The sequence below is a fragment of the Notamacropus eugenii genome, chromosome 5 (assembly GCF_028372415.1).
Source record: "Notamacropus eugenii isolate mMacEug1 chromosome 5, mMacEug1.pri_v2, whole genome shotgun sequence".
In the NCBI taxonomy this organism is placed as follows: domain Eukaryota; kingdom Metazoa; phylum Chordata; class Mammalia; order Diprotodontia; family Macropodidae; genus Notamacropus; species Notamacropus eugenii.
The window spans coordinates 292164221-292185733 of NC_092876.1; the positions used below are offsets into that span (position 1 = coordinate 292164221).

A 21513-nucleotide genomic window follows, 5' to 3' on the forward strand; every position below is an offset into this window, starting at 1 on the left:
ACATCCAGAGAAAGTACACATAAATCCAAGATGTTTTTATTTATTGTTGTCATGTAAAAATAATCAAAATTAGAAGAAGATGATTATGGAAAGTCAGTAGTCTCAAATTCTGATATGCTAACTTGTAAAGTATATCATATGTCTGACCTCAGTGTCAGTTCTACATAACTTCAAGAGTATTCCAAATACAAAAATCTGATTTGACAAAATGATGAATTCTTCACTCACATTATAAATGATTTACCACAGAATTCTTCTAAGTGGTAGAATTTTCAGTATATGAAAATACTATTCAGTTGACCAGAAAGTTGACATACATGTAGGTTTCAAGTAGCACATTTCTTATTTATAGGAAGGACATTTGTACTGGCAGGAACTGAAAAATAATCTAGCAGATTGTTTTTTGGTTTTATTGACTATTGGTTTTATAATTACTAGAACAATGCTGCTGTTATCAAGAGGACAGTCATTTGGCAAATGCTCCGAGACAGTTTTGGCTGTGTCTACATATCATTATTATTCTGCCCATAAATTTAGTCAAACACCTGGTTTGCGTGATTCTTTTTCCCTCCACTGAACTAACCAAATAAATAAAATTATAATAAATTAGAACTAAATGAGATCTTGAAGGACTAATTCAATTCCTACCCTCTCCCTCAGTTTTATCTAAGAGAAACCCGAAGCTCTCAAAGGCTGAATGCCTCTACCAAGGTCATATATAGAAACCAAATCTCCCCCCTATCCACGGACCTGCTGAATTTGTATAGACTACAACTCATAAAGTTCAAAGTACTGTTAAATTTCATATAGGTAATACATTTCTCCATCAATCAAAAAACATTTTTCTCAGGTAACAACATGACTTTTACTCCCTTCAAATGGCATCCAGCCTTCTTTCTTCTTTGGTAAAAGTCTATTTTCATATATCTGCTTCCCTGATCAATGAATACAATTGCCTGTTCTGTAAGCAGATAAGAAGAGGGTCATCCATTCATGAAAATATTCTCTTCCTTTCTGAGAAAACTATGAATTTCAAACTCCAAGATGTTAACTTGTAAGGTTAACAACAACAAGTGATAACCACACACACAATTTTTTTTTTGGCATCTTCTAGACCAGGTAGTTACCTTCTCTATTTCCATTTTGAGGAAAAGAAAATCACATAAGGGAGCAAGAACAGATGAAATGCAAATTGAGAAAACAAATAATTATAAATGGATGATACATGTCTAAATCTATTTTTCCCAATAAAGAAAAAATTAAAATGCAAAAAACCCTTCTTTTTTCCTTCATCTATTTTCATTCATTCTGGCAAAATACACCCTATTGAACTATAAAAGGTATTCTAACATTCACAGAACTGAACAGCCTGTTGTTATGGTTACAAGCTGAGATTCTTTTACATACCTTGTTTACACTTCCTCATAACTTACAAAGACTGTTGTAACTGAGCTTCTTTATACATAGTCTTAGGTGAACTTTACATATGAGCAAAGAATTTTAGATCATTCATTTTTTCAGAGTTTTGATTTAGATTCTGTATAAAATAGTCATCTTTGTTTTTAATCAGTTAATCTGACCATTGTATAGAAAAATAATTCAAAAAAAGACTGGACTACAATTTAAAACTTACTGTTAAATATTAACAGTATGTGTGTGTTTATACACACATACATGTATGTATATATACACAGAGACATACATTATATGTGTATATATGTACATACATGTACACACATATATAATTACTTTTTTAAAAGAAATGTAGATTTAAGAAATATAAAGAGAATAAGCATAAAAATTATTTGAATAAAAAAAGCTCAGACTAACAGAATCCCAGAACTCTAAATAATTTCAGAGGTCATCTAGTCTAATCTCTCACCTGAAGCAATAATCTCCTTTACAGTCTCTCTGACAAATGGCCTCCTAGTTTTTACTTAAACACTTCCAGGGTGAGGGAGCTCACTTTCTCCCCAGGCAATCCATTCCATTTTGGAAAGGCCTAATTTTGGAATGTGCTTCATATTAATAAAACTCTTCTTTCCCTATCAATTCAATTTACTGGTCTTAGTTTGACCCTTTGAGATCTGATTCCTCTTCTACATGACTATATTTAAATATTTGAAGTCTGAGATTTTAGTTTCTCCTAAAATCCATTGTCTCTAGAGTAAACATGTCCAGTTCTTCAACCAGTCTTCTCATGGAGTGATTTCCAATTCAATTCCTTCACTCTTCTAATCAACCTCATATGAATTTATTCATCTGATTAATACCTTTTATTAAATATACTCCCAAATCAAACAAAGTTCTGTACAAAGAATGTGCTGGCACCAAAATCTCACTTGTTCTAAATTATATTTCTATTAGTTCTATCTATAATTTAGCTTATGTGATTGCTCTGTCATACTACTAAACCCAACAAAAACCTACATTTTTTATTCACAAAAAACGGTCCTTTAACAATGTCTTATATTTCCTAAACTTATCTAACTTATTTTCTGTGTCCTATTTCGTCCATATTTCGTGTCCTATTAGTTTTCAACTTATCAGCTATAGCCCAGTGTTCTAATCTTTTAGCTACTGGTTCTGTCTTCTATGTCATCATAAAAAAGTAGATAAGTATGCTATTTTTGCCTTTGCCAGAGTTATTGATAATTGATAGATATAGATATACCAGAACATGGGCAAGGAAGGAATCTTCCACACACATCCAATCTTGTCCACAATAAAAAACTCTCTGCAAGTTGATAATAATCTTTTAATAGACACTTTCTGAATTTCATCATTCAGCACTTTTGGAATTCATCTCAAGGTAATATCACCCAATCTACATCTCTTAATTAGAGAGTAGAAGATGATATAGATCTGCTTGCATATGTGATACTTACCATAAGTGCTATAGAAATTCTATAAAGTAGAGAGTGATATGACTAAATATAATTATGGGAGGTTTCTTGGAGCAGAGGATAAGATTTTCAATTGTGCCTTGATAGCAGGGAAAGATTTTAATACGTAGATGAGACACCTGTCTTTCTGTCAGCTAAAATTTATCAAGGGCCTACTGTTTGGGAAGCATGATTCTAAGCACTGGGAAGACAAAGAAATGCAAAAAAGCAAAAAAGTAATAATTCTTGTACTCAGGGAGCTCAGATTCTAATGGGGGAGAATCTAATGATTGTGGAGGATTGGAAAAGACTTCTTCAGAAGGTAGGACTTTTACTGAGTCTTGAAGGAAGCCAGGGAAGCTAATAGATGAAATGCTAAGAAAAATAATTCTAGGCATATGGGTCAACCAGTGCAAATGCTTAGTGGCAATAGATAGAGATATCATGCAAGAAGCAGCAAGGAGCCCATTGTCAAAGGTTTGCAGTGTATGTGGAAGGGAGTAAAGTATAAGGAGACCAGAGAGGTGGGAGGAGCCAGGTTATGAAGCCTTAGAAGCCAGACAGAAGGTTTCATATTTGAACTTGGAGATAATAGGGAGCCATTGGAGTTGATGGAATAGGGGATGAGGGAGGGGTCAGTCCTGCATTTGAGGAACATCAGTTTGATAGCTGAGTGGAGGATGAAGTGGATGGGAAAAGAGAAGCTTAGGAGAACAACCAAGTAAACTGTTGCATGGTCCAAGTGTGAGTTGATGAGGTGCTACAGCAAGGAGTTGACAGTGTCAGAGGAAACATGTATAAGAAATGTTATAAAGGTAGAAACTGGGCAACTGATTGGGTATGAGGAGGGTGAGAGGGAGTAAGGAATCAATAAGGACAACTTGGTTATGAACTTGAGTGACTGGGAAGGTGGCAATACCCCAGATAGTAATTGGGCAGTTAGGAAGATGGGAGAATTGAAGGTGGGAGATACAATGAGTTCAGTTTTGAAAAGGTTGTGTTTAAGATGTCTACAGGACATCCAGTTTATGATACCTATTAGGCAGTTGGTAATTTGAGACTGGAGGTTCACAGAGAGGTTAGAGCTGGACAAGCAGATGACAGTCATCTTCATAGAGATGATCATTGAAACTATGGAAGCTGATGAGATCGCCAAGTGAAGCAGTATGAATGGCAAGACAAGAGGGCCCATGACAGAGGATGTCAGACAGACTGAACAGTATGAGCAGGATTGTGAAAGTGGGAATGAATAATAAGCATATATTTCAGAACTTTTAGTAGACTGTCCTGACTTAAGGGCAGACTGAAGTAAAGAAATGAGCTTTCTATATGATAATGGATGATTATACACATGACTGGAATTCTCTGGAACTCAGTTTTCTCATTCATAAAATGAAAAGATTGATACTGCTGATGCTGCTTCCATCTTGATGACTCTTTGAGCCGTGGGAAACATGTCAAACAGGCCAGATTTTAGTTTGTTCATGCCAAACAAGCCTAAACTTAATGCTGCTCTCCCTGCTAAAGCCTATTGTTTCCTTCTCAGAATAATGTTTTTTAAATGAATAAAGGAAAACACATAGAATTACAAATGAAACAACTATATCAATTTTTTAAGTTTATCATCCCCTAATTAAGAACTCCTATTCTACTCTTTCTCTTCTCCAGTCTGTCCTAAGTAATGTTGTTACTGTTTTAAGTCATCTAGAACTCTTTGTGACCCCATTTGGGGTTTTCTTAGCAAATATATCGGAGGCATTTGCCATTTCTTTCTCCAGATCATTTTACGGATAAGGAAACTGAGGCAAGTAGAGTTAAATGACTTGCTGAGGGTCACACAGCTAGTAAGTATCTGTGGCCTGTTTTTAACTAATTCCTTCCTTACCACAGGCCTGGTCCTCTATCCACAATGGCACCTCGCTGCCCTATTCTAAATAATACTAATAGATCAATTTTGCTCAAACAAACAAAACAAATAAATAAGAAGAATTCACATGACTTGGTAAAAATGACACTGGATTGTGGGTTGTGATCTGTGCTCTGCCAACAACTGCGTGATCTCAGGCAACTCCTTTCACCCACCCTCCTAAGTCTGTTTTCTCATCTATGAGGGGATTTGACAAACTCTAAGATTCTTTGATATAAGATCTCTGCCACACTCCTGCCAAGAAAAAGGAGAACTTATTACTTTCTGGCCCTTAAAAGGGCTCAAACAGATTGGGTCCTGACATCTGTTTCGGTTGTAGCATTCCCTCTCCAATCTGTCTATGCAAGTCCTACCTATTCTTCAAAAAGGCCTAGGCTCTGCATAGTCTTTTCTGACTACTGCACTTAAAAATCAAGCTTTCCTTTATCTAAATGCCCATAGCACTTAATGTCTTAACATTTACAGGACTTAGATTTTCCTTTATTCTTTTAAATATGCATATGTCTAAATTGTAAAGATTGCTGAAGAAGGAAACCATGTTTACATATACACACATGCATATATATACATACACATATACACACGTACATGCATGCATACATGCATACATTTGTATGTCTTTGTGTGCATCCTAAAATGCCCAAGACAGTACATAGAGAAAATGTTCAATAAATCTTTGCTGATTGACTGATTCTGAGGGCCAGGATTGGACTATGATTTCATTAGTATAGTGTACTCCTGGATCAAGAAACTTCCTCTGCCAATGAAAATGGAAACTTCTTCACAATTTATAGTCTTAGAGATTGGGCAGAAGCACTCAGAGTCAGGGCTTAAACTAAAATCTTCCTGGTTCCCAGGCCAGTTCTGCAATTCTTACATGTGGCTACCATATTGATTCATATGATAGGTAATTGGGAGATATTCTAGGTACTTGAATCAGAGAATAATTTGATAAAAGGTGCTTTGGGGAAGATTCACTTACTGGGATAGGAGAAGGGGAAATCAGTTGGTAGATTGTTGGAAATAAATAGATACGAGTTCTCAAAGGAAAAATTGATGGGACTTGATAACATAATGTATGACTGAGTGTAGCAAAAGGACTGACCTTTGGTCAGCTATGTGACCTTGGGTCTGTAAATCACTAAGCTTCTTAATTTATATATATTCCCTATATATATAATAGGGAATAACACTTGTATTGCTTTTTCACAAAGAGAATAGAAGGAAAGTACTTTGTTAACCTTTAAATGTAAGTTCTTTATACATGCGGTCTCTCATGATTCAGGCAATGAGAGAAATGATTAAAAATGAGCCCAAGACTTCTACCTTGAGTTACTAGACAAATACCAGTGATAGAAATGATGTTGCAATGGAATTATTTCATTGAGCTAAAATGAGTAATATTTTAGATATGACTTTTAAATGGATGGAGGGAGGAAAAAAAAGAAATACTACTACTGAGAGGTAAGGCCCAGAGATGTTGATTTGCAAGAATACTTAAAGGAAGTAGCAGCATTTTTTTTTATCATAGCTAGTAATTAAAGATTAATATTAAAAATAGTTTGTCAGTAGAGTGGATGACCTTTGTAAGGATGTGACACCAGAGAGAGAAAAATAGAATGCCAAGGATAGAGCATTGGCTGACACCCAGTTTGGGCAACAGGAGTGAAAATAAGAGTCCAAGAAAGAAAAAGAAAAATGAATTGGTTAAAGAAATAAGAAAGGAATCAGGGTAATTTAGCATCATGGAAGACATAGTAGAAAGAGTTTTTGGAAGGAGGGGATGGTCAACTGAACGAAATGTCACAGCAAAAGAAAAAGTGCTGTGCATCACAGGAAAAAACCTTACATATGGCAAAGAAGTCACAGGTGATCTTTACAAATGACAGTGGAGGAAAAGAGATTCCAGGTGGCTAAGGAAAGAATTAAAGAAAAGTAAGAAAAGGCAGGGTGGCACAGTGGATAGAGTGCTAGGCCTGGACTTAGGAAGGCTTTTCTTTATGAGTTCAAATCTGGTCTCAGACACTCACAAGCTCTGTGACCCTGGGCAAATCACTTAACCCTATTTGCTTCAGTTTCCTCATCTATAAAATGAGCAAGAGAAGGAAAGGGCAAAACATTAATATCTTTACCAAAAAACCCCAGATGGGGTCAAGAACGTGACTGCAACAACAACAGGGAATGGTAAAAAGCTGTACTTTTCAATATAACCTCTAGACAAGAAACAAACAAAAATGAGACATTCTCTTTCCCTCTATTTACATACATAGATATATACATATATGTGTGTATGTGTAGTAAAAGGATTATAAGATTTTTCTTTAAAAACAAAAAAGGGAAGTATATATACATAGATATATATATATATATAAAGAGAGAGAGAGAGAGAAGCAAATGAAAGAAACCTGAAATAGCAATGACAATTTATTAAAGAGTTCTATTTCATCATGATGTCATAGCGACCTTCCATGTTTGTTTAATGTTAGTCATCAGCTAATTCTAAACACTTCATTATGTTTTTAGAAGCATAATTCATTGCCAAATACTAAATCATAATGAGCCACACTCTATCCTTAATTAACCCCTTTAATGTGCTACAATAAATCATAGATTTTGTGCTGGGTTTCTTAACCTCCAGTCTATCAACTATCTATCTGTCTGTCTGTCTCTCTATCTATCTGTCCATCCATCTACAAACAAATATATACACATATTTTAAGAACTGTAATCAATATAGTTTGTTATGCTTTAAAAATTCCTTTCTTTTTTATTTTATACATTTTGAAACATTTTCCTGAGAAGCGGTTCATAGGTTTTATCATGGACTTTGCTAAGAGGTCCACAACACACTCACACGTACACTTATAAAATCAAAGACACCCTTCTGCATGACCAAGGACAAGGAAGGCACCTAATCTTTCTTAGTCTCAACAATGCTTTAAGACATCTTTTTATAATCAGGTTGCCCTATGTGTTGGTGGAGGAGTTGTGGGAACATAGATTTAGAACTATAAGGAATCTTGCAGGTCATGTAGTTGAATCGCCTTCCTCTCATTTAACAAATGAGAAAACTGAGGTCCATTGTGTTTAAAACCTATTTAATCAGCGAGTTGACTGACCAAATATTTCTGCCTTCAGCTACTTATTGTGGTGTCATGTAGATGCAGACTGAAAAGACAAATACTGTTTCTATAAAACACATAAGAACATTGACCTTGAAGCAAGAAAGTTTGAGTTTCTGTCCCAGTTCTGACATTTACTCTGTGTTCTCCTTGAGTTTGTCAAGAATCATTTAAATGTCTACACAAATTTTTAAAAACATATTGCAAAATCATCCATCTTTTTCTTGAATATACCCCACTTGGCTTTATTAATGAAACCAGATTTTTAATCTGTTCAAATTTTAAGTTAGTTTCTATAGTTTACTTTTGGGAAAATGACTTTTATAAAAAGATAAAAGGATAATTACTTTCTTTTTTAATGTGTTCATAGACATGGTATAATAAATAGTATGACATAATAAAACTATTTGAAATTCAGATACTATTACTTAATGACGTCAGAAATATTTTTGACATAGCAATTTTAAAAATAGAGTACTCCTGCTTAGATAGAACATGTGTCTGTATGGAACATTTTTCTTTTAAAGCATCCAACATATTGGAATAGTTTCCAAAAACTTCTTTGATGATTAATAAAATGTTATTTTAACTGCTTTTAAAATTTCTATTGCCTTAATACATTTTTAAGAGATCTTATGTTATCATATGGAAGCACAAAAAATTTCCATAATGTGATGTGTGAAAAAAAAGTTTGATATAATACATGTATATATTATATTGCATATTAACATAATATATAACTGCTTCTAGCTTTATATAGTACATATATATGTGTATATAAAAACAGCAGTAATAATAATGACAGCTTTTTATACTGCCTACTATATTCCAGGCACAGTGCTAAGTGCTTTACAATTATCTCATTGGATCCTTATAACAACCCAAGCAACAAAGGGAAAAAAAATAAGTGACTTGCCCAGGATCACACATCTAGAAAGCTTCTGGGACATACTAATGACATGTTGGTGTCATCTATACATTTGTAATTCATAACAATTCAAGATTTGGAGCATTTCAAGACTAGAATTAACTTTCCTCTCTGAACTAGACCAATTATTCTTAGTAGAGCAAGCACTCCACTAAGCTAACCCTTGATCCAATTCAATTAATTTCAATTTGACAAACTTTTACGTACTACATGCAAGGCATTATTTGTGTGTTATGGGTAAAAAATACGAAAAAGAAACAGTTAAATTTCTCTCCTCAAAGAACTTATAATTTCATAAGGAGACCAATATACACAAAATTAATTATGACACAAGCATAATGACTGATAATATGTGATAAGGAAAAAAGCAAGATTTGGACACATAGTCAGGAGTTTCTTGAGAACCGGGGCTATTTTCATTCTTTCTTCCACCCCTTATTATCTAGTACAATGTTTGGCATATAGTCCTTAACAAATGCTTATTGGCTGATTAAAATATTTGAGGAGGAGGAAACCTATTGCATTAGTGAAAGTTTCATAGAGGAAGTAGCATCTGGATTTGAAGAAAGAGGATTTCAAAAGGAATCTATGTAGAGGGAGTATATTTAAGGCATGGGAGGATGGCCTATTCAAATACATGAAGGGAAGGGGGAGGGAAAGATGAAAACAGAGAATAATTAAAGTCCAATTTAATTAGAATGTAGAGTGTTTGAAGGGGAGTAGAGCAGCCTGAAGCTACAAAGGTAATGTAGAATCAGATTATAGGTAACCAGAAATGTCAACTTAAAATATTGTTTCGTTCTAGAGGCATAGGGGTCCATTTAGGAATTTTGATTAAGGAAGTGATATGTTATAGAACAGGCGGCATGATATAGTGGTATGAGTACTTAATTTGGATTAAAAAACCTGGGTTCCAAAGTCAGCACTGCAACTTGTTACCTTAATGGTATACCAGTGGTATATATATATATATATATACTCTCTTGGCTCCTACTAACTTTAAAAGGATTGTAGAAACACAGATGTAGAATTTTAGGAAAAGACCTGAAAGGTCAGCTATTTGTTTGTTTACTTTTTACAGTTGAGATAACTGAGACTCAGGGTTTTGAGTTCATAATAAGTGGTGGAATTATATTTGTTGTCTGAATACTAAACTAAGTCAAATTTAGAGAATCTCATCACCAAATTGGTGACAGAATAATAACCCAAAACTGTCAATGGTAATATGTAAAGGTATAAAGTGATTATAATCTGTACCCCAACCCCAGTGAAATTACAAACCCTTGGGGAAGAATTGAAGGAAATCATTGATATCCCTGGAAGTCTGTGGTAGTGTTGGCTTGGATCACAAATTTCCTGTCTGAAAGATAGGGATCAGAGTCCCCCTACACTCAAAGATAGGTAAGATCAGAAAGGGAAATTCTGCTCATCAAGCTTTTAGTAACTGGTAGTAGAGGTCTTAAAAAGATGGGAATTCTGACATGTCTAAATCAGTGCATGTCTAAAGTCCCTATCTTTTTTTCTTCTTCCTCACTAGAGAGTAAAGTACTTCAGCCTACTCTATCTCCTATCATTCATCATATCTCTTTGTACTTAATTATACTTTCATTTAATAATTATATTTTGGACGGTAGTCCTGGCAAAATTACTTTGAATCCTCTCCACTACTAATGTCTGCTGTAGTTTTTTTCTTTAGACAGTCTCGAAGTGGCCTGACTCTGCTTCTCCTCTCTACCTTTTCCCATTCCACTCCCCAGGCAGAAATAAAATGATGCTTACAACATAAGTTGATTCCATGTTCAATCTTTTCTCATTAAGAAAGTCTTCTTTGTGACCTCAGTGTATATCTCCTCACTATTCCAAGATCAAACTTAAATTAGAACTTTGGACCCTTCTCTTAGTAGAACTTTTAAAAACAAACCTCTTTCCTTTTATTATGAATATTTTAATGGAATATTAAGGATGTTATAGATGGATTTTAACCATGTACAATGGTTTCCCCATACTTCTAGGGATGGAATCTTCTGAATTTGTAACTGCAAATGGTACAAGCTAAAGTACTTATTTAGTTGTATAATTAAGTTAATTAGGAGGAGACTTTATTTTTGTTTTTTAAAAAAAACTTATGGGAAATCCAAAGCATAAGTCTTTTCTCCCATATTCTCCAGGAGTTTTGAGAAAGTATTTGTCTTCTATTTATTTTTTTAAATGTCAGATCAAGGTAATTATCTTCATTTTGCTACTTGCTTTGTAGTTTGATTAAATAATTTCATTTCTTAAGTGTCTAATTTGTGGGAAGTGCTATGCTAAGTGATGGGAAAACAAAAGAAAAAAATGCCCTTGCCTTTAATTAAGGTGTTGACATTCAACAGTATAGAACGGCTGGACTTTGAACAGGCTTATCTAAATGGGAGCAATGTTACTCTCTGAGAAAAGTAACAGAAACACTGCATTTGGACTTAGAATACTTGAATATGATTCCCAAGCACTCTTACTAGTTATATAAAATTGAGGAACTTAGTTCACCTCTCTTGAGGCAGTCATCTCAAAAATGAAATAGTTGGACTCAATCACTAAGTCCCTCCTATGAAATAAAGCTATGAAATAAAGTGAAATTCACTTCATTGTAATTAAATAGAAAGAGCTACAAGCTATATGGGAGTGGGAGAAGCAGAGGGGAACCAGCACTTCTGATTGTTTGAGCTGATCCAAAGTGTGATATGTGTGTGCCAATTTATATTTCATTTCTTTGTAATCTTTACTTTCTTCAGTTTGGTAATCTCTAGGAAACCAGCATACTGAGAAGATATTTTATTTAATCACTTAGATATTTATCCAAGTTTTAAATCTTGAAGAATAAGAGGAGAATAAATGTGGCACATTAACATTACAGTAAAAAATCTACAATACAGGAAAGGGGAAGGAGAGTTCCTACTATGTACAGGGCACCGGGCTAAGCACTTTTTTACAAATATTATCTCATGTAATATAGATGTTTTTCAAAGAATGTTTTTCAGGATCTGTCTTTCAGATTGAGATGTCAGAAAATTAATTTGAAAACTACTAAGTAAATAAATGAAATTTGCTTGTGTGTTGATGCCTGAGCTTCTATAAACAAAGTAGTCATTGATTTTCTTTCCTAGGTATTTGTACTGGATTGACTGCTGCGAATATCCTCACATTGGCCGAGTTGGGATGGATGGAATCAATCAGAGTGTTGTCATAGAAACAAAGATTTCTAGACCTATGGCACTCACAATAGATTATGTCAACAGTAGGCTCTATTGGGCTGACGAGAATCACATCGAATTTAGCAACATGGATGGCTCACATAGACACAAAGGTTGGTCCAATCGCTCCAAGAATTTACTGTGTTTACCTCAAAGATGTACAAAATTAATTTTAAAGATATGTCATTTTTATTTAATATTATTGCCCTCTTTTCAAAATATATTTTAATTTAAAGTTGCATTAATCACTTTTATTATAATGTTATATTGACAAAATTAGAATTAGTGCAGCATAGATTAATCTGCAACTTAAGAGATAATTTATGAGTATAAAATAGCTATACTATATTTCATCTTTTTCCCTTTGCAATAAGCTCCTCTGTTGCCTCTATAATCATTGGATTTTTTCTTGCTAATTTACATCTACATATTCAATCAGTGAATTGAAACTGAAGAAAATTTACCTTCAAAGAAGCTGCCATTATTACTGCAATCTGGTGGCATTAGTTCGTATTGTCCAAACAGAATTTACAAAAACTAATTTCTTTACTAATCATAATAATAGTAAACCTACAGTAAATTAAAAAAAACAAAACAAAACATTTCTCCATTGTAGTGACCTACCATGGACAGACTTTTAACATAAAAGAACAGAAAATTATCAAGCCAGTTTTAAAGTTTGCATAATTGATTGTAGCCACAACATTCTTCTTCTTATTAGATACAAGTATCCAAAACCACAAGAGATGTGAGGAATCATTGTGTGTGAGTTAGGACAAAGTGCAAAGAAGACAAGATAGAAAATAAAAGTCATATTAGAATCAGGGTAGTAGCATTTAGAGAAGGAAAAATGACGTAAACTGGAAATTTGAAAGATATGAATAGCAAGAAAGAGAAGAAATGTATATGGAAAGCATAATATACATTTTACAAAATTCAAATGGAACTGCAAGCTGCTTAAAAGAAGAGGGTGAAGAATGTTATTTAGTCTGGAGAGTGTTATATTTTAAGTAAAAACATAGAGGTCAAGTACATTTTTGACTTCTTAGCAGGTATATGAATGATCTTGGCAAATCATCTTTCTCTTTTCCTTTGAGGAAAGCAACATATACTTAGATAAGGATATACAAAGTCAGTACTAAGTAAACTCAGAGAAAGTCTACTAATAATAGGAGGGGGAGCATAGATCAAGAAAGGCAAAATATAGGAAGCAGAGCTTTACCTGAGCTGAAAGGGGTTTCGGATTTCCAAAAGTTAGAATGAAAAGAGAGAGCATTCCTTACATTGCTGACAGTCTGCACAAAATCATAGAGTAGAAAAAGGAAATGTAGCATAAAACCCAACAAAACATAGCCTAGTTTCTCTGGAGAATACTGTGCATGGGGAGAGGGAAAGGATAACCACTCAATCTGAAATTCAAGATGTCCCAAAAGTTTTAGTACAATTTTAAGCCAAAAACTTCAATAAAATTATTGGGAAACCTTCCATAGGTTGGAATCATGCAATAAAGGCCCAAGAGAAGAGTTGTCTTTTTCCTAGAGATGATAAAGAGCCATTAAAACTTTTTGAAGGGGGTGGTGACATGATTCTTTAGTAACATCACTTTGGCAGCTCTGTAGAGATTGGTTTGAAGAGCATAGATATCAGAGACAGGGAGTTTAATTAGGAAGGTATCATAGTAGTCCCACTGAAAGGTAATAAGGAGGGCCTGAAATATGGTGATATTTATGAGTGGGAAGAAGGGGATGGATTTGAGAGATGCTGTGGTTGGAACTGAAAAGACTTGGAAACTGATCAGCCATGAAGTAACAAAGAAGGACATGTTACTAATGACTGTAGGGTAAGAAATCTAAGTGACTAGAAGGACAGAAATAGGGAAGATAGGAAGTCTAATGGGTTTTCAGGAAAGAATTGTGTTTTAGGATGAGCTTGAGGTTCCTGTGGAAGATCCTGGTGGAGATATCAATCAAGTATTTATTGATGTGGGACTAGACCTCAGGGAAGAAAAGATGGTCAGACAGTAGATCTGGGAATCATCAGGAAAGAGATGCAGTAGATCCCAAAGAAACTGCACATATAGTACAAAGGAGATTAATGATGATCTTGAAAATTATGACAGAAAAGGATGAGGTTGATGAGGAGATTTAAGGTATAACTGTTGAGATGAATGATTTTGGCATATTATATTACTGAATGATAAATTATAAATAGTTTACACACAGCAGGGTCCCTTCAGTATGCTGGTTCATTGGAACAGAATTAAAATTTCTCATAAATTAACCATGTTAGATATAATCACTTAATTCTAGTCCTAGTCTAGGGCTGAATGAGATGATCACTAAGATCACATCTAATTATAACATCCTCTGTTCACTTACAGGGAACTCATTTTATTTATGTTATGTATAAATTATATCTCTAGAAGTTAGTTCATACACAACCATACCGTGAGTGTTCTCAGGATATACATATTCAGTGTACTTACATATGTGTGCATGAACATATAAATACATATTCATGGATATCCTCATGAATAGGCAGACTATATGGTAATCTGCACAGTGTAATTAGGGAGGGGCAGGCTCCTTTTTAAAAATACTTCTCTGCTCATCTCTCACAGGAACCTGAAAATGTTAAAGTAGCAGTATACTTACTTAGGTTGCTCTTTCCAGGCATCTAATCTTAGAATGCAGCTATATCACAAAAGGGTATCTCAAGACAATTTAGGAGGAATTAGTTATTAGATTCCAACAGCGTGAGGGCATTGCAATGTAAGTTTTCGTATGTCTGTAGAAGAAGCTCTTTGTAAACCTTTAAGTGTAATATACATAAGAGCCTTTGTGGGGAAAGAGACATTTAGAGAGGGCAAATGAAGAATTTTGGAATAGTCAACAATTCTTGTGGGAGAACTCACCCTTATGGGAAGTTGGAGATTCAAGCCTAGATTATCCAAGCAGCAGCACAGAGGGTATTGAGTCCCTGGGCAAGGGAGTAGGGAAAAACATGATCAATTTTACCTAAGACCAAACTCTCTCTGTTTCTCTGTCTCTCTCTCTCTCTCTCTCTCTCTCTGCATGTGTGTTCACATTTCTTATATACATTTATATATACCATTCATGTGTGTGTGTGTGTGTGTGTGTGTGTGTGTGTATGTGTGTGTGTGTGTGTGAAGTGTTCTTTTCTGACCACATATGGATTAAGGGAGGATATAAAATACCTTTTGAATATATTAAGCACTGTGGAAATGTGCATGGTAATGTTGCATGGTTATACAAGAAACAGCATTCCAGTTAGAGAGATAAAGATGCTCATTAGTATGCAATTTGAAAGTGAGGATTATTTTTGAAAGATCACATTAAGATTTTAATTACACTAAAAGTAATGTCGACTAATTGAAATGGCACTTAGCATTCAGTACTTTATCTCTAAAAAAATCAATAGCACAATGTTCTACAATATTCTCATATGATTTAATTAAAAGTTATATTATGTCCATCAGTATTTTTTTTCCTATCCTCTCATGAACCTGTCTTGATTCAGCATCTGTAGTAAAAGGTTAAGAACATAATAATAAAAGTTGAAAATGGTAGAATATTATGCAATCTTTTAAATGTATAATGATCCGTATTATAGATGATTTTCCTATAGGTGAATATTTAAAGGTATTTGAAGCCCAGTATTTTGTACTTAATTAGTAATCAAATCCTTTGCATTCTTTCGATTAAAATTACCACTGGATCATTGTTGATGTGACCATATTGCTTTGAGCAAGTATCTCTGTTTAGCTAAGGAGGTTTTGCTGTTGGTTCTTCATTTTGGTTTTGTTTTGTGGGGAGGAAGCAGTTGATCAAAATTTAAAATTTTATCAGTGTAGTGAGCTAGTGAGAAAACTTCCACCCACAATGAAGATCATCATATTTTCTTCAAGTCATAATCTTTGAACACTTCCTCAGACGCTGAAATGTTAAGTGCTTTGCATCCAGCTAAGTATGCATCAGACAAGTCTTTCTAATTCTAGCTTTCATCCTTTGAGGGAGTTTCTTCATCAGAGAGTTCCTTATATCAGTGAAATCATAAGACCAGTTATCCTCCTTTCTCTTCCCTTATCCAAGAATCTCTGGTCATACCCCTTGCCTTCCTCCTTAAAAGAAACCCTTCCCTCTCCGGCTTCCAAATATTTCTCTACTGATCTCTAGCAATTACCTCCTGGGCTCCTATACTTTAATGCCTGTATTTTCCCAGTACTATATGGTCTAGGCTACAAATGTTGCCTTCAGTGAATACTGATACACCATGCTTCCTTTCAATATGGGTCCTTTTCCAGATCAAACCTACCCCTAGGTCTTCCCTCCAATTTCTTGTTTCTAGGCCTTTCTAAATCTGTTTGATGGAAGAGCTGAGATAGCAAAGCATGCCTTAGGGGCAATAAATAATGGATACACCTTCCTGGCCCAGTTGTGTGGAGGTTGTTGATTCAGCCTTACTTTCCTTCCAACCTCCACCCAACCCCTTTCTGGAGAAGGTGAATACTTTGAGAGTAGGAACTGATTGCTTGTTTTTGCCTTCCTTTATGCCTTCAGCACTTAACACAGTGCTTGGCATAAAGGAGGCACTTAATAAATGCTAACTAATGGACTAATATTCCCAATTAGATTTTTTTTAAAAATCTCTAAAGCATACAATAAGCAGTATAATGTCATATTTGTGACATTCTTTTTCATTAGAAATGTTATGAGAGTCAGTAGCAGAAGTATCTTCATCTCCAATTTATAGAGATACAAATTGAGGGTCTAAAGAGTTGTGTGATGATTTCATAGCCTTACAAAATGGTATTTGGAAAGAATCTCAGAATGCACCTGTTCCTTCTTTAAAAATCTCTCGTAAAGAAAACCATTACCTCCCAAAGCTAGCCCATTTGGACATCTCTGATGACATCTCTGTCCAGCAGATAGACATATTCAGACTGGGATCATATATACATAAACATGTATCTCCATTTTGAATGAAATAAGTTAGTTCAATCAAACAAAACTTGTCAGTTCAATACAATAGTATTAGTTAATTTATCTTTAAAAACTGATTGAATCAGATGCTAGAATGCCCCAAAAGTATATATAAATATCCCCATAACTTTTATTTGTACATGGTGAGGTAGTTAAAAGTGGCAGATCAATTATTTTTCAGAATTGTGGTACCATAGACAGGAGAAAGGAGAGAACAAATAAGTTTGGACACCTTTGGACATCTCTGAGTATTTCATTGATGTTCTTTACATTGAGCTGAATCCGCCTTTGAAATGTGTACCTGTTGGTACTGGTTCTGACTAATGAGACTAAGTAGAGAATGTCTAATTCGAAGTAAAGAATGTTTAATTCCTCTTCCATGAGACAGCCCTTAAATATTTGAAGACTACCGTCATTTATTTTATATCTTCTCTCACTGATTCTCCCTACCAATAAAGCCACTATATGGCACCAAAGCAACTCTGCTTATAGTCACCAGTCTCTAAGGGCAATGCATTGAAATTTCCTCTTTAGCCTCCCTGTATGATCTTGGATAGAGGTTGACAACATCTACAATAACAGTATAGGGAAGAGGGTTCATTTGGTAATATTTAGTCTGTGCATTTCAAAATGTCCAATCCCAAATGGAGCTCAGCCCAGTGTTTTCATATTTTATGAAACTAAGATGGAATCTGTTCATAGATTTACAATAGTAACATTTTCTAATCTTTCAGATCTGCCTAGTGAATGAGGGGAACAGCAATTAAACATATTCAGACTGGGATCATATATACATAAACACACATGTATGTATGTACATATACATACATATGTATATGTGTATATATAGATACACACGCACACACATATATACTATATGGAGATACACATGTGTGTATCTCCATTTTGAATGAAGTAAGTTAGTTCAATCAAACAAAACTTGTCAGTTCAATACAATAATATTAGTTAATTTATCTTTAAAAACTGATTGGATCAGATGCTAGAATGCCCCAAAAGTGTATATAAATATCCCCATAACTTTTATTTGTATATGGTGAGGTAGTTAAAAGTGGCAGATCAATTATTTTTCAGAATTGTGGTACCATAGACTGGAGAAAGGAGAGAACAAATTGCCAACAAATTCTTAGGTCTTAAAAAAAAGAAAAAGGCAACTGTGCTGAACAATGTGTGTTCCATGCATTCAAATTTACTTTCAATTTTGGGAAGGAATTTTAGGATCAAAACTAGAAAAGGGACAGAGAAAGAGTGGTGGCATAGAGAAACAAATATCTTTCCCAGGAAGACCTATGAGAAATTCATTAAGTGCCTTATCAGGTATATGTCAATATCTGAATGCAAAGCAGTAATTACTTCGTAGTTACTAATGAGCTACTCATTATAATCAATGGTTTTCCTACCCTGCCTCCAAAACTTCAGAGAGAGGATGGGGAATTTGGAAAGGAGATGAGGACAGAAGTCCCTTCATTTGCCATTCGTGTAGAGAAGAGCCAAATACTTCCTTCTTGGGGTGTCTCTATAATCAGAGGACATTACTTTATAATAAGGAGATGTGAAGTTATAATCTGAGGACATTAGCTTTAAATCTTGACCTTGTTTGTAAGGCAGGTGGGTGACTTGGAGCCAGTGACCTAACATTTTTCTAGTGGAAAGAGCACCAGATTTGGCATCAAAAGGCTTGCTACATGCTATCTTTTCGACCTTGGACAAGTTGACCTATTTCACAAATAGAAGTCAAAGTGCCAATTTTTATTCTTAAAATACTCAGCTCTCTCTATGTGATAAGTTTACTTATAGTCACAATATATAGCCAAGAAGAAATTAAGCTGACTAAATAGACCAGAATGACAGAAATGTCACAATTACTTGGAAAGGAAACTTAACCTGTCTTGAGATAGACAGCTGGGGAATAATGTCTACTTAAGTAAGTACATAGTGATTTAGTGGTACAGGTAGATGTTATGTTTGCTTGTTCTAATACTGAGTAAATCACAGGCCTGTAGTAAGGTCTTTAAATCTTATTCAATAATGTATGCCACAAGGTTCCTAAAAGTTAAATGTGTGGAGAGTGAACAACAAACATAAAGAATCCCTGAAGTATCTTGGACTTTAAACAGTTCCCAGGATTTTAGTCTACACTGAGGTTTGTTAGAACCTCTTAATAAAATTTCAGCACTAATGTCTCACATGAACTCACTCTGAAAGTTTCTGTGTTTGCTTTTTTATGTTAATGGAAAGGAAATTGAATGTGAGAAAATGCCATTAAATTAATATTTGGAACCAACTACCAATAGCTAACACAGGAAATTTAGACAGTTCTTTTTCACCTTATCTTTCAATCATATCATTGTGGTTTCAGTGTCATGGTTATAAGGGAGGAGAGAGTAAATGCTAAAAAAGGTCAATAATAAAATCAAGTACTGCAAGTTAGGAGAAAGAAGAATTGTATTTGCCCTAAGTTTTGTATAGTTGCTTGCCATGTTAAGTCTTTTCAGTACACTCTGTTGTATATTACTAAGAGGTTTAACCTTGCATAGAATCAGTTGGTCATGCAGATATCTTTAGTCAACATGCTGGAAAGTATATGTCCTTATAAATGGTAATTTCCCTGAACATTAATAGCTAGGTCAGAATTCTAAACCATAGCTTATCTCTGAACTGCCACTTTGGTGATAAGTATTTTAAAATGTCATGCAACATAGCTACATCCATGAATTTTCTTCATTTAAGGGATTAATGTTCACGTAGCTCTGGAATCCAAAGGGCTATGTATGGAAATGTTAACAATGTATTGAAGTTCTACTGCGTGGTTATTGAGCTAAGAAACCATTGTATGGAGCCAGGGGCAGTTGGGTGTTTAGATTTATAAATACAAATCTTAACCCATGTGGTGATAGCCTAATTAATGTTGAAAAAAGAACCCAGATCTCAGCATGCCATTGGTGAAAAGGCATAAAACATTTTTAAATGGTTTTGTTCTGAGGGGAAAAACATAGAGAAAGAAGAAAGGGATTGTTTTGCATTTATGTATCCCGATAAATCAATAGCTGCCAGTGGTTGGGTCTTCAGAAAGTCTAAATATTCATTGAGGCCCACCAAGGGGATAGGAAGGCAGGCAACAAAACAAAACAAAACATTATTTTTGTATTCTAGAGATATTCTGAGCTAAAGAATCGTTATAATAATCCTTCTTTTGTCTTTTCCTCTTTTCCTTTCTTCCTTCCTTCCTTCCTTCCTTCCTTCCTTCCTTCCTTCCTTCCTTCCTTCCTTCCTTCCTTCCTTTCTTCCTTCCTTCCTTCCATCTTACCGTCTTCCTGACTGTCTGCCTACCTTCTTCATTCCCATTTCACTCTCTATTTATTTTTCTTTGAGTGTGGCTGTCCACATTCCCATGCAGATAGTAGACTTCATGGGCTATTTTATGCCAATGGTGTTGATGTTCTGTTGTTTACAATATAATAAAAGTTAATGAGAAGAAGCAAAAAGACAATTCAGTTACTATAGAAATGTTCCTGAACCAGTAAAATAAATTGAAATTAACTGCCATTTCTGAAGTCTGTTACCTGCAGTTTCAATCATGCCTTACTGTTGTCCCTTGAAAAGAAAATGTTACATTAAATGATATACATGTTAAAAAAGACTAAAATTTGAGTTTTCAATACCTTGTATACTGGTGATTTTTTTTTAGTGGGAGAAGACTGAGTTATATTGTAACATATATTGTCTAACTGAACATAGCCATGCTATTCCAATCTTTTCAAACTTCTAAAAGAAAAATATTCACAGCTAAAAGATTATCTTTAATTAATTATTTAACTACAGAATGAACGAGGAATAAATTCTTATCATTTGTATCTGCTTAACTTCCTGTTCCACAAGCTAATTGTTTTGCAAAAAGAGGCAGCACAATGTTGTATGGAAAGAATACTGGACTTATAATTAGAAAGGGTGGCCCTGGTATTTGCCTTACCACTTTGAAGATATGTGACCTTGGGCAAGTCTTTTCATCTCTCTTATTCCTACTTTATTGATCTGTATTATGGGTATGATAACTCCTGCATTACTTGTTTGTTTTTTTGGTGAAGCTCAAAAAGCAAAATTTATATGGAATTATTTTGTAACTATAAAGTATGCAAATACAGGCTATTAATAATTTTAAGATCTGTCTCCAAAAAAGACTAGTTATGCATGAAAAAAAAATGAAAAAAAAAAAGAAAATGGATCTGTACTTCAGAACAGGGTTGTAATTTAACAGTCTTTCAATTTTATAGCAGGCAATCAGGTTTAAAAATATTCACGTGTGCTAATAGGCCAAATCAAAACAGAAGATAATCTTAACGAAATGAAGTTCTCAGTGTCAGAGAAAAAGCACTGTTTATTAACAAGTATACAACACACAT

General features: G+C 34.4%; 1 protein-coding gene across 3 annotated transcripts in view; it reads left to right on the plus strand.

The window, feature by feature from the left end:
- Positions 1 to 21513, plus strand: part of LRP1B (LDL receptor related protein 1B) — a 2222640-nt gene that overhangs the window by 1885152 nt on the left and 315975 nt on the right. For all 3 annotated transcript variants that reach the window (XM_072613193.1, XM_072613191.1, XM_072613192.1), the window contains one exon: positions 12006 to 12205. In XM_072613193.1, coding sequence (XP_072469294.1) covers positions 12006 to 12205 — 200 coding nt within the window. The remainder of the gene's footprint in view (positions 1 to 12005; positions 12206 to 21513) is intronic.